Source organism: Periophthalmus magnuspinnatus, chromosome 24 (genome assembly GCF_009829125.3).
Source record: "Periophthalmus magnuspinnatus isolate fPerMag1 chromosome 24, fPerMag1.2.pri, whole genome shotgun sequence".
Classification (NCBI taxonomy): Eukaryota; Metazoa; Chordata; class Actinopteri; order Gobiiformes; family Gobiidae; genus Periophthalmus; species Periophthalmus magnuspinnatus.
In genome coordinates this window covers 994,852-1,007,453 of record NC_047149.1, presented here as the reverse complement: position 1 = coordinate 1,007,453, position 12,602 = coordinate 994,852, and the positions used below count along the sequence as shown (strand labels likewise).

General features: G+C 40.8%; 1 protein-coding gene across 1 annotated transcript in view; it reads right to left on the bottom strand.

Annotated features, from left to right (window-relative positions):
• lpgat1 (lysophosphatidylglycerol acyltransferase 1) overlaps positions 1 to 11,151 on the bottom strand; it is a 62,203-nt gene extending 51,052 nt beyond the window's left edge. The window contains exons 1-2 of the mRNA XM_033990544.2: positions 10,630 to 11,151; positions 2,800 to 3,051 (exon numbers count right to left, since the gene is read on the bottom strand). Coding sequence (XP_033846435.1) covers positions 2,800 to 3,037 — 238 coding nt within the window. The 5' untranslated portion in view covers positions 3,038 to 3,051; positions 10,630 to 11,151. The remainder of the gene's footprint in view (positions 1 to 2,799; positions 3,052 to 10,629) is intronic.
• Positions 11,152 to 12,602: the final 1,451 nt, after the last annotated feature.

Below are 12,602 nucleotides of genomic sequence, written 5' to 3'. Positions count from 1 at the left end.
AAGTGTTTGTCGACGGGCACTTGCGTCACTTCTGGCGCGACAAGGACTAGTCCATTTTGACAACATGGAATTGAGGAGTACACATTTTCTTCCGGGTACGTCTGCTTACGGAAAACCATGGCATGTGATACGTCGTCATGTTCCTCTGCTCATTGGCTGTCAGGGGAAAACGTCACTAAATGTGTGTAATGTAATTGGTTGATTCTACAAGGGGAAGAGTGGGGCATAAACTTTCAATCATCTGTAGCACTGATTCGCTGTCTGCGGCCTCAGTAACCCACAACCCCCACCTTATTGGCCAACACTGGTGTCAATCACAAGCTAACACGTGTGTTTAGCACTGAACAAAGTTGGCCCTGTCAGAAGTCAGCACTGTGGTGATTGCAGGTGAAAATGGTTTGAAAGACAAGCGCGGTAGCTTTCATTTGATGTGTAGATTGTTTGTGTGGGTGATGCAGAAGTGTATGTACATTACTGTAAAGTTGTAAAGTAGGCCTGGGCAGTCGGAACCTTAACAGGTTAATAATTATCACGATAATATCGTTAATCGCGATTATTTTGGCCACAATAATCGTGAGTCTAAAATTTTATATCGTCCCATCCCTATTCAGTAGCAGATGAGTCCCTGGTTTGGGCAGAGGTGCTCTATAGGCTCCCGGCTCTACATAATTAAAGGGCTGGCCTTGTAGCTCTACATGTGGTCATTTGTAAGCGTTTAGTCACAGTGTAACCCGACACCATACTACTACACAGCACCGCTCATTACTGTACACAGACACCCAAGTCATTGCGCCCTCACCACATACATGGATATCAACAGTCTTAGAATACGGTAGCCATCTATGTGATCTATGATACACTGGGATTTTAAGATTAATATCATAAAAATGTAAAATTGTTTACCTACCATTAAACTATTGGTCTATTGTGCATATACCACAAATATAAACATTAACACTGGACAGCCTTAAAGAAGGGGTATTTTACTGAGGCATTAAAACAAACAACATCAACATGTTTGACAAGTTTCACTTACATTTCAGAGCTGAGTCGAAAGGCAAAGCTCTCGATTTACTATGTTCCTACCCTCACCTATGGTCATGAGCTTTGTGTAATGACCAAAAGGACAAGATCATGGATATAAGAGGCCAAAGTGGGTTTCCTCCGCAGGGTGGCTGGGTGCTCCCTTAGAGATAGGGTGAGGAGCTCGGTCACACAGGAGGAGCTCGGAGTAGAGCCACTGCTTCTCCATGTAGATAGAAGCCAGCTGAGGTGGCTTGGGCATCTGTTACGGATGCCCCCTGGACGCCTCCCTGGGGAGGTGTTCCAGGCATATCCCTGGGGGAGATGACACGCTGGAGGGACTATGTCTCTCGGCTCTCTCGGCTGGCTTGGGAACACCTTGGGGTCCCCACCGGAGGAGCTGGAGGACCCGTCTAGGGTGAGGAAAGTCTGGGAGTCACTGTTTAGACTGCTGCCCCCCGCGACCCGGTTCTGGATAAGCGGGAGAAAATGTATGGATGGACTTTCAGTTTTGAGGCTCTGTCAAAAGTCACACCCCATTCACAGTGCTATCACATTAGAATCAGCGTGCATTCTGCTAATGAAACTACTGCACAATGCATCATGCTTTTGCATGTTTAGGGAGGATTGTCAAGAGAGCATGCGTGATTTAAGCTCGTAGTCAAATGAACAAATTTTAGATCTTCCTGAAAAGGGGGTTTGAAAACCTCATCTAAAACCTCTTCAGGCATGTTTTTTGAGGAGGGAACATGTTATAACATGGTAGACATAATAAACTTGGTGAGTTACTTGTTCACCAAAAGGACTTAATCTGCACTCTTATCTATTAAAATGTAATTTGTAATGATTTTTATGATTTTTTAAATAAACTTACTGGTATTGGCAATTATTTTTTCCTAGAGGGTCATATTTGAACCGAGGCCCTTTCAAATATTCTCTAATCTTTCGTCAGGTATGAAACATGTCCATGGTTACAGCTTCTGAATAAAAAACTAAGAACCTCTTTAAGATTAAGAAGGAGGGACAACCATGGGGACAACCAGGGGGGCAACCAGGGGTCAACCAAGGGGGACAACCAGGGCGATAGCTACTTCTTCAAATCAAAAAGCATCTTATCATTTATTGCCATGTGAGTCACTATTGATACTTTACAGCTGATATCATCAACATGCTGATACTAACTAGAAGAACTGCTCTGTCTAAAACTCTCTAGACTTTAATCTGAGCTTTGTTTTAACACAATCTGACCAGAAAGAACTGTCTTAGCTGGAACTACAACAGATGAGCTGATGTGCTGATATGTGCTGTCAAACCTGTCAAAGTCCCTCACATAAAATTACAGTCACAAGCTAGCTAGTATTAGCCAACTGTTTTTCTTTAGTCACTCTTACCTAAACAGGACCATGAATGCTCGTATTGATCATAGGTTCTTGAAAATGTGATGAAAATCCATTTTGCATTTTCTTCTTAAGTTTTCAGACAATCTAAAAAACTTATCAGGCTGTGTTTGCTAATGTGTGCATAGTGTCACCATCGTATCTGCTGAACATTTCGCCATAGACATACATGCACAATCCCCCACATGATGCCATTGTATCAAGTATCAACATGACACTTTAGGGTGAGAGCTAATTAATTTAAACCTAGATCCGGAGTAGAAAAGGACCAAGGCATTTCTAAATCAAAAGTGAAGTGGGCTCAAAATAAATACCCAGCCAAATGCAAGAGCTATGACAGAACAGAGCCATAAGTAGATTAGCGGAGCTCCCATCCTACCTGTGTATCCCGCGATCCAGCCCCAGGAGGACACCATGGCCAGCAACCACTTGAACATGACCCCCTCCAGGTACCAGAAGGTGGCGCTGTCCCAGACCCGGAGTGGCTGCAGGGCAAGCAGATACAGGCAGTAGGAGGGGATGGCTACGCAGTTATTGAAGAACATGAAGACGAAGCGCAGCAGAGCTCTGAGCACGATCCAGGCCAGTCCGCTAGCCCCGTCCCCGAGCTGAGCCATCCTGGAAACACTCGCTGTGGGCAGGGAGAGAGGGAGAGAGGTGAGGGGGGCATGGTTCTATGGGTTTACTACCGTGCTGTCAGCTATGGACATGGAGTAGTCATGTTGTACTGTGAAATACTCAAACTATATAATAGACATGGACCAAGGGACTGTGTCATCTATCATGTTCAGTTGCAACCAGCTAATCTACACCCAGGGACCATACTTGGAGGCGCCCGTGCTTATTTCCTTTTTGGAATGCATCAGCTAGCGAGTTGGCTATGTCCATCTATATCTACAGTCTATGGACACATTGATATGAACCAGTCACCCATTCACACACACACTTATACACCACTGTACAGTGGTCTCTTGTTTATTGCGGGGGTTACTTTCTAAAAATACCCCACAATAGGCGAAATCCGCGAAGTAGTCAGCTTTATTTTTACTATTATGATATATTTTTTCTGAAATTTGTCAGTGCAGAACGTTTCATCGACATTGTGGGTTTTGTCGGGGAGAAAACCTGCAAACATACAGCACTTCAGAGTCACACAACGATCGAACATAAATTTGGCTGAATGCATTCTGTACTGTACAGCAGACATGGCACGGAGATTGATTGACAATGGTCTACAATCCCTACAGGACGCAGAGCACAATGCACATTCATACACTGTAAGAAAAGCATGCAAAATTGCACAAAAAAAATCCGTAAAACAGCGAGGCCATGAAAGGTGAACCGCAATATAGCGAGGGACAACTGTACACAGACACTGGGAGCAACATGGGTTAAATGTCTTGCCCAAGGACACAAAAACAGCATTCATCTGTGTGAGCTAGAATCGCTCCACCAACATGTGGGTTAGTGGAGCCAATTGTGCCACCAACGTTGTTTATGATGAGAACGGGAAATGAACCGCCAACCTTCAGGTCAGTGAACAAACAACAAGCAGTAAGAAGCTGCTGACGCCCTTGTCATATGTTGGCTTTTGGGTGATGGGAGAGTCAATATTGTTGAGTCAGTATTTGGAGGAAATACTCAAAATGAAAGCTCACATGGTCATTTTTGTTGGAGATTTTGTCAAAAAAATCCCCGGTTATCAAAATATTAATAGTATTGTAAATACTGCTGGGCAATTAATGAAAAAAACAAGATTGTGAATTCTAATGGTCATATGTTTGGGTTTTTGAATCGAGAGGTCAATTTAATTTATTTTTGTAAAGCCCAAAATCACAACAGCAATTGCCTCTTAGGGACTAGTGTCTGTTACTGTTGGATTTTCAGACAGATTAACTAACATTCACAGAAAACAAGCAAATGGATAACTGTCCCACAACATCCCCTATCCTTAGACCTTCATTCTCGGTAAGAAAAAACTAAAAAAGGTCCACATCCAATCCACTGTTTGTAAAATCATGTGGTTTGGAGCAGAGTTCAGACTTTTATTGGCAAAAATGTGATTACTTTTTGTGTTAAATGGAAGAGATTAATGGGGTATATTGTTTATGTTTCTGAACTCTTGATTAATTTATTTCCCATATCGCCAAGCCGTAATTGTGAATGTGCTTTTGACAATACAAAATTTGATATATCGAGCATATTGGTTATAAAAGAAAACATTATGAACAGTCCTTTCACATCTGTCTGACCCAGTGTTTCCGTTAGATTTGCTTCAGACTACAGAGGCACAAATACTTTCCATATTAATAACTTACTTTCACAATTTGAAGAGTGTAGTTAGTTTTTCTGTTAATGACAATACAATTCTGCTAGCCCTAAACCTCAGCTTAAACAGTTAAAAAAGAAGTCACATTTCAGTTGGATTGACAAAATGTTGGGATTCTCTAAAAAGGTTGAGACATTCATTTTTGTCAATATGGGCCACCCTATGCACTGCGTACATTTATTGGTACTTGCTTTTGCTGAAACGTTCCACAATAAGGCAACTCCCCACTGTCAAGTACCTCACAATGTCATGTTAGGGCTGCAGCGATTAATCAACTAATTATGACTAGTAGACTATAAATATAATTAGAGTTAATTTTGATTATCTGGACTATATGAACTCTAAAAACACATAGCAACTGAACTGTATTTTACTTTATTTATGAACGCCACAGATTCAACCTCATGCACTATTCAGTAGGTAGTTATACATTACGTTTTTGAGCAATATTACCTACAACTGAATAAATGCAAATGATAAGATTAATGCTATACAGTGGAACACTCCAGGCAAAACAAATAACATCTCCAGGAGTCAAGTAAGTGGTGGGCCCTCAACTAAAAATTAAGTGCACTTTACATTTTGTTGTGTAGCTACAACTCAGACTTTTGTGAGTTAAAATTTTAGGACAAACTTCTTCTGCCACTATCTGAGTTTTATAATATGTCTTTTAGAGTTCAAGCTGCAGCTGATGTCCTCATGTCTCTGGGGGTGTGACGCTAACTCTAGGTACTACTCTGTGATTTTCACTCTCTAGAATGTAATGATGTCACACTCCCAGATGGGGGCAAGAGACAGATTTTCCTATTGATGACATTGTAATTAGCTGTGAAATATCCTAAAGGTAAACACACAAATGTTGAACCTGATCATTTCTATTAATAACTAAACTCACTGTATTACAACATAAATCTGCATTTTAATAATATTCATTTTAGCTACCCTTCCTAACTGTATTTAACATTATTGGCTTATAGAATGTTGTGATTCTTCTGAAACCCAGCAAGCTGAAGCTCTCTTACTCAAGTTAGACTTGACTGAGTTTTGTTTTAACACAGTCTGACCAAAAAGAGCAGATTAAGTTGGAACTACAACAGATGAGCTGATTTGTGCCATTGTGTCTCTCACAAATAATGTTACTGTCGCAACCTAGCTAGCATTAGCCAACAGTTTTTCAGTTAGTCAGGCTCACCTCACCTAAGCAGGACCATGAATGCTTGTATTGATCACAGGCTCCTGAAAATGTGTTGTTTACATCATCTTGTGTCTAAAAACTTAACTGATGAACATTCCACCATAGAGATAGAAGTAGAACACCCCCTCCAACATATTCTACTTCAGTTTAGGTGGTACCATCTCATTCACAGATAAGCTAAATCTGTGTTGAGCTGAGTGCCAAACCTTTGACACAGCCGGTTAATTATTGACGTGTTTTACTGTAGCTGAGTGACACGTGATGTTCAGGAGGCCACCTGGAAAGCAGCGTGTCTGTAGTTTGCCTCTCAATATACAAGTCCAAATCACATATTGAGTCATCAAAATTTCATAATACATTTATACAGAAAAGAGAACTTGAGTCACAGCCCAGGGCAATGCATGACACTCCTGACCCTTTTAACCCACAACTGGTTCAGGATTGAGGTTAGACAACTAAAAATCTAGCCTAGTTTTTTCACTTCCTGGTTTGACCTGGATCGCAAATGATATATTCAAGTGTAATTCCATAAATTAAATTTTAGTATCGTGACAGTATGTAATGAACTCGTTTTCAATACTAAGAGAAAGATTTGATACTCAATACTGATTCCGATACTATGATGACAATAAAAACACTCATTTTTTTAGACAATAGAATGTGATTTTTAACATAAAATCATATTACTTTCTTTTATATTATCCTGTGGCCTTATATGTGCGTGACCCCTCAGTGTCCAGTAGGTTCATAGTGGTCCATGGGCGTATACTAGTCTGGGTGTCTTATACTTGAAATAGACACAGTGAAAGATACAGCTCAAGATCATTCTAAATCTATTCAGGAAAGGTTCATCCCTGTCCTGTGAATGGGACTTTTTAATATAGATACTTTCTCAGATGAGTATCTAGCTTTGATATTAGTTTTAGTATTGATTAGCATCTGATTTTCCGTACTTTTGACAACCCTAGTTACATAGTAACTATTAAGTTAAAAAGGGCCATAACAGTCAATAAGAGTTATGATTACACCAATGAAAAATATATGCTAACACCTTTATTTTGTTAAATTAAGGCTTAAACTCTCTGAAAAAAGTGTTCTGTCTCTGCATTTTGGACAGAACTTTCTTTGTTGATGACATAAAGGTATTCTGTTTAGAGCTCACAGCTATTTCCTGTATTTTTGTAACTGGTGTGAAACTATGACAAATATTTACCACAGGCACCACCCCAGCAATTAATTCATAAATAGAAAAACTTGTAAAACTGTCATATTTAAATCATGCTACTTAAATTAGCATTCATTCAAAAGTATTCTGACTAGTGTGGTATCTTTTCCAGTAGCTTATTGGGTGTTTAGTTTTGGCTACCACTAATCTCACTAGACATTTGCCAAACGTTGCAGATAAGTTTTTGGCATTCAATCCAGAGCTCTATGAATGCTCTCCAATTTATAAAATGAATAAACTATTTAGAAAACTCAATAACATGCTCATGTCTTCAGTAAGATTTGGGGGCTATACTTTACTTATCATATGGATATTGTGTTTGTGTGGGCAGGCATGTTCAGTACAAAAAAAACAAAAAACCTTTTCACTCAATATGTCGCAATAATCAATATCACAAGAAAATACATGTATTGCAGCACAATGTTCTTCATTTTCCAGAATTGTACTTGGAAAAAAAAAAAAAAAAAGACAAATTCTATAATAATATTCATCATTCATTAATTCCAAATGGACAATGACCTGAAGCATACTGCCAAACTGGTTACAAAGTGGCTTAAGGATAACAAAGTCAATGTTTTGGAGTAGCCATCACAAAGCCCTGATCTCAATCCTATTGGCAGACCTGAAAAGGCATGTGGGAGTAATCGTGCATTCACACCGGGGCGTCAAGAACACTTGCTGGATGCCTCTAGTTGGACGCCTTTGCATTTGAGGGCAGACACCTCCAACGCGCGTCTTCGACACTTTGTACATGTGTCCAGATGACGGCAACTTCATTACGCTAGTACTGGCTAGCCTAACGGCGGGCAAATATTTTACCGTTCCAAAGTTGTGATAACTTACCAGACACACCGAGCTCCTCACTGATCGTCCTCCAGGCAAGGTCCTTTTTGTCCCGGTCTTTATAATCCTACAATGTCACATTATAAAGTAGGGCGCTGGCAAACGGTAATCACAAGTCTGTCCCACATTGTCTGTATGTGGCTCCCCGGTCTTCCGAATAATGTCGCTTTGTCACTGGAGCGTGGTCTCTGATTGGTTGACGCTGTGCGTCGAATGCCAAAAAGTTCAGCTTTTTCAACTTTTTCAACACCTGGACACTCAAGATGCGCCGTGTCAACGCCAGATTCACGCTGCTGCTTGAAGACCGCAAAAACACAGGACGCTCAAGACGCGAGTCCACCATAGACTTTAAATGTAAACTGGACGCCTCTGACGCCCCGGTGTGAACGCACCTTAAGACGGTCCACAAACTTCGCGCAGTTACAACAGTTCTGTCAGAAGGAATGGGTCAAAATTCCTGCAAACTGTTGTGAGAAGCTTCTGGAAGGATATCCAAAATGTTTGACCCAAGTCATTACAGTTTAAAGGTAAGAGTACCAAATACTAATGAAATGCATGTAATCTTCTGACTTTGAAAAAAGTTATGAAAAATTGTCCAAAAAAAAAACTTTCAATCTTCTGGAATTTAGCAAATAAAAATTATTTTGGTGATCCTAATTAATCTAAAACAGGAAAAAGTGATTTAATGTCAGATAGTAAGAAAAAAAGAGCATGTGTCTTTTTATATAGTGTATGTAAACTTCTTGCTTCAACTGTATGACCAATTAAGAAAATTAAATTGGAGAATGAAGTAAGTACATCACAGTTGGTGTATGTCGGTGTTGGTGAAAACGGGGGTTGATCAGCAAAATGTCTTCTTGAAAATAAACGATTCAAGATTGCTCAAACAAACATGAATCACTCCAAATACAATTTGGGGTAAGTAAATGATGAGGAGAAACAACTATAAAATTGTTAAAAGCTCTGAAAAGTTGATTTTGCAGGTTTGCTTTAACTAAACCTGTTGTGCTATTGGGTAAAGGCATAACATGTAACTTTCTGGAGGTGTCATGCCACCTGCATGATTCTACGGAAATAGAAAGTTACTTTCACATTCACAAAGGAAATAGATGAGCTTTATGTCACACTATGTAATATGATAGCCAAAGAAACAGCAGTTCCATGGAAACAACGAGGTGTCAGAGTCAGATTTGTGAAAATGTATGCTTTGTATACATTTTTCAGTTTAATAAACACAAAAAAAGTTTTTATTTTAGTCTTTTTGGCAAAAAAGGCTTTAACTGAACTTATTGTGCCAAAAAGTATGTTACAATATAGAGCTTAGGCACTGACATCATTTTACTTGAAAAATGCTCCTATCAACATTTCGACTGAGTGGCACTGTTTCTTTGCTTTTTATTCTGTGATTTTTGTCTGTTAAGACACTTTAAGAATAAATGTGAGCATAGCCTGCAGTGTCCCCGTTGTTTAGCTACTGTTGACTTAATTTTCTACTTTTAAATGTCAGCTACAAACTAAATATTTAGAGTTGTAGGTGTTTATAGTTGTTATTAAGCTTTAGCAGATCATTCAGCATTTAACATGCATTTTGCATGTTTACAAAAGAAAAAGTCATTGCTCACCATATTGCCACTCACTAAAGTCCGTTGTGATGTCATCTGCATAACCTCTATTGCAAAATAAAATATATACTTATCAAATCACATCTTTTTCCTCACATTGTGCTGCCCTAATATCACCTCTGTATAATACAGATATTTCCCAGAGTATAAGTCGCACCAGCCAAAAAATGGATAATAATGAAGAAAATAACATATTTCACTTATAAATCACACCCCGACCAAATTATGAAAAAAGTGCGATTTATAATCCGGAAAATAGGTAATTTGAAAAAAAATAAAAATAAACCAAACCAAATAGGGGATATGTCCTGGACAAAAGTGGAAAAGTGACAAAAACAGCTGCAACTACTAAAACTAACCTCCTGCTCACCCGAATCTCTCATCCTCCTTTGGCCCCCTATTTGGCCCCCCACGGCACACTTCTTTACGCACTCCCGGGCCACAATGTAAACTTTAAACCATCAAATACACGAGGGCCCTTGCTGTTACTTCCTCTGAAAATACCAAGCTTGCTGCAACTTGTCCAGCAGCTGTGCCATCCAAACCACACTGTTGTTTTGGCTCCGTGGTGGGCGAGGCTACGGTCTGTGAGCTCCCACGACAAGCAGTCACTCTATTCGGCTACCTGATGAAGTTTTAGCCCGTGATCCGCGCTCTAACGTGGATGCCCGAGTGGTTTAGGCTGGCGATAGCGCGATGACACTGAAGCACGCTAGGACACCACCATAAAAGGACCAGGCTGCTGCTAGTTTAGCCGTGCGCTGAGCTAGCAAAACGGGAGCAGACGTTAGCTGAGGGAAACTTACACAAAACAGTAGATTGTGAGAATTCAGATGATAAACATGAGGCTGGAATTTTCCTGAAGGCTGAGCAGATGTTAGCCTGGGCTGATTGTGTACTGAGGTCGCCACAAAGCGCAATATCCGCGTTTTGCGCCCAGAATGTTGCCCTACCCAAGGACTGGCACACTCAACGCTCGAATTAAAGTTACTCACCCAAGAAAATGTCACTGAATCATCCAAGCACGACTGTAGAAAGACACGGACAGATATGGAGTCTCACGCACAGCTAACCCGGACGGCTCTAGTTCATAAATGAGCTAGTACTGGACATGTTCACCGCTGCTGCTGGAAACGCCTGATAACGCTGCGCCAAACCGTGCCATAAAAACCATGTCCATGAGCGATCAGTCCCGTAAAGCCACGTCCATGCAGCTAGGAAAGCCCGCTAGCTGGCTAACAAGCAAGTCCGCTTCAGCACCAGCGACACTGGCCCCATCTCAGGCAAAGGCGCCGGGATAAATCCTCCTGCTCGGATGCAGCGCCATCGTGGTTCGGGCTGTAGCGGGAGAAGAGGCGGGCCAGAGCCGGGCCAGAGCCGGGGTACGAGGGTCCGGCGGGATGGGAGGGCGGTGAGACCAAACACAGGCGCTGGGAAATGTGAACGACAGAGATTTTGGTCTCCAGATGCTGCTCGGCTTGGTCCCGTTATGTCTCACAGTGGGACATCGTCATAGAGACAAGAGGAAGCAGCAGCGCGCCTTCAAAATAAAAGCGTCAGAGCGGCTCGTGCTGACGGGCTACAGCAAGGCTGCCGCCAAGAAGTACTACCGCTAAGAAGTACCGCCAAGAAGTACTACTGCTAAGAAGTACCACCAAGAAGTACTACCGCTAAGAAGTACCGCCAAGAAGTACTACTGCTAAGAAGTACCACCAAGAAGTACTACCGCTAAGAAGTACCGCCAAGAAGTACTACCGCTAAGAAGTATCGCCAAGAAGTACCACCAAGAAGTACTACCGCTAAGAAGTACCGCCAAGAAGTACTACCGCTAAGAAGTACTGCCAAGAAGTACTACCGCTAAGAAGTACCACCAAACACACAGCACACCGCTAAGAACTACCACCAACAAGTACTACCGCCAAGAAGTATCACCAAGAAGTACCACCAACAAGTACTACCGCCAAAAAGTACCACCAACAAGTAGACCGCCAAGACATACCACCAAGAAGTACCACCAGATCTAAACTAGATCTATGACAGGACTACACCAAGAGTACCACCAAGAAGTAATCAGAGTCAGGACTAAACATGGGGAATCGGCATTTCAGTTTTATGCAGCTAAAACCTGGACAATATTTCTGAAGATGTGAGACAAGCCTCTACAATCCAGGATCAAAACAGTTCTGTTTAGCTGTGCATATGTCTGAAAGGTTTTGTTTTTTTTCTCAAATGTATTTATTTTATTCTACACTTTTCTCTTTTAATGTTGATTTTATGCTGATTATTTGTGAGTATTTGTTTTGATTTACTGTATTGTGATTTCTTACTATAAATCAAAACATAAAGCACTCTGAATTACCTTGTGTATGAATTGTGCTATACTAATAAACTTGCCATGACTTACCAGTTGAGCGCTCTCCTCTCTCTCTCTCTCTCTCTCTCTCTCTCTCTCTCTCTCTCTCTCTCTCTCTCTCTCTCTCTCTCGCTCTCTCTCTCTCTCTCTCTATATATATATATATATATATCTATGTATCTATCTATATATATATAGAGAGAGAAAGAGACACACACAAAACAATGTGCAGGCCTAAATATGTGTGCGTGCGTGTGCATGCGTGACATGAATACATGCAGTACAAATCAATGCAGGTACATAGTGAACTCATCAAACACAGTAATCATCAGCCAGCGAGTCACACTCACAGACTTTGGACTATTAACTGTAAATTACTGTTTAGCAGATATGTGAAGTACTCAGTTACATTTAACTTTTTAAAGATGTTGTACTTTTTTAGCTGCATACTTTTACTTCTACTTGAGTAGACTAATGCTTTGAAGTGGTCTTACTTCTGGTGTCTCTCTGTGAGTCTAAAGTGACTTGAGCTTTACGTTGACACAATATGAAATGACACAATATGAAATGATTTGTGTTTCTTGCAGCTCCAGATATGATTTAGTTTGTCCAATT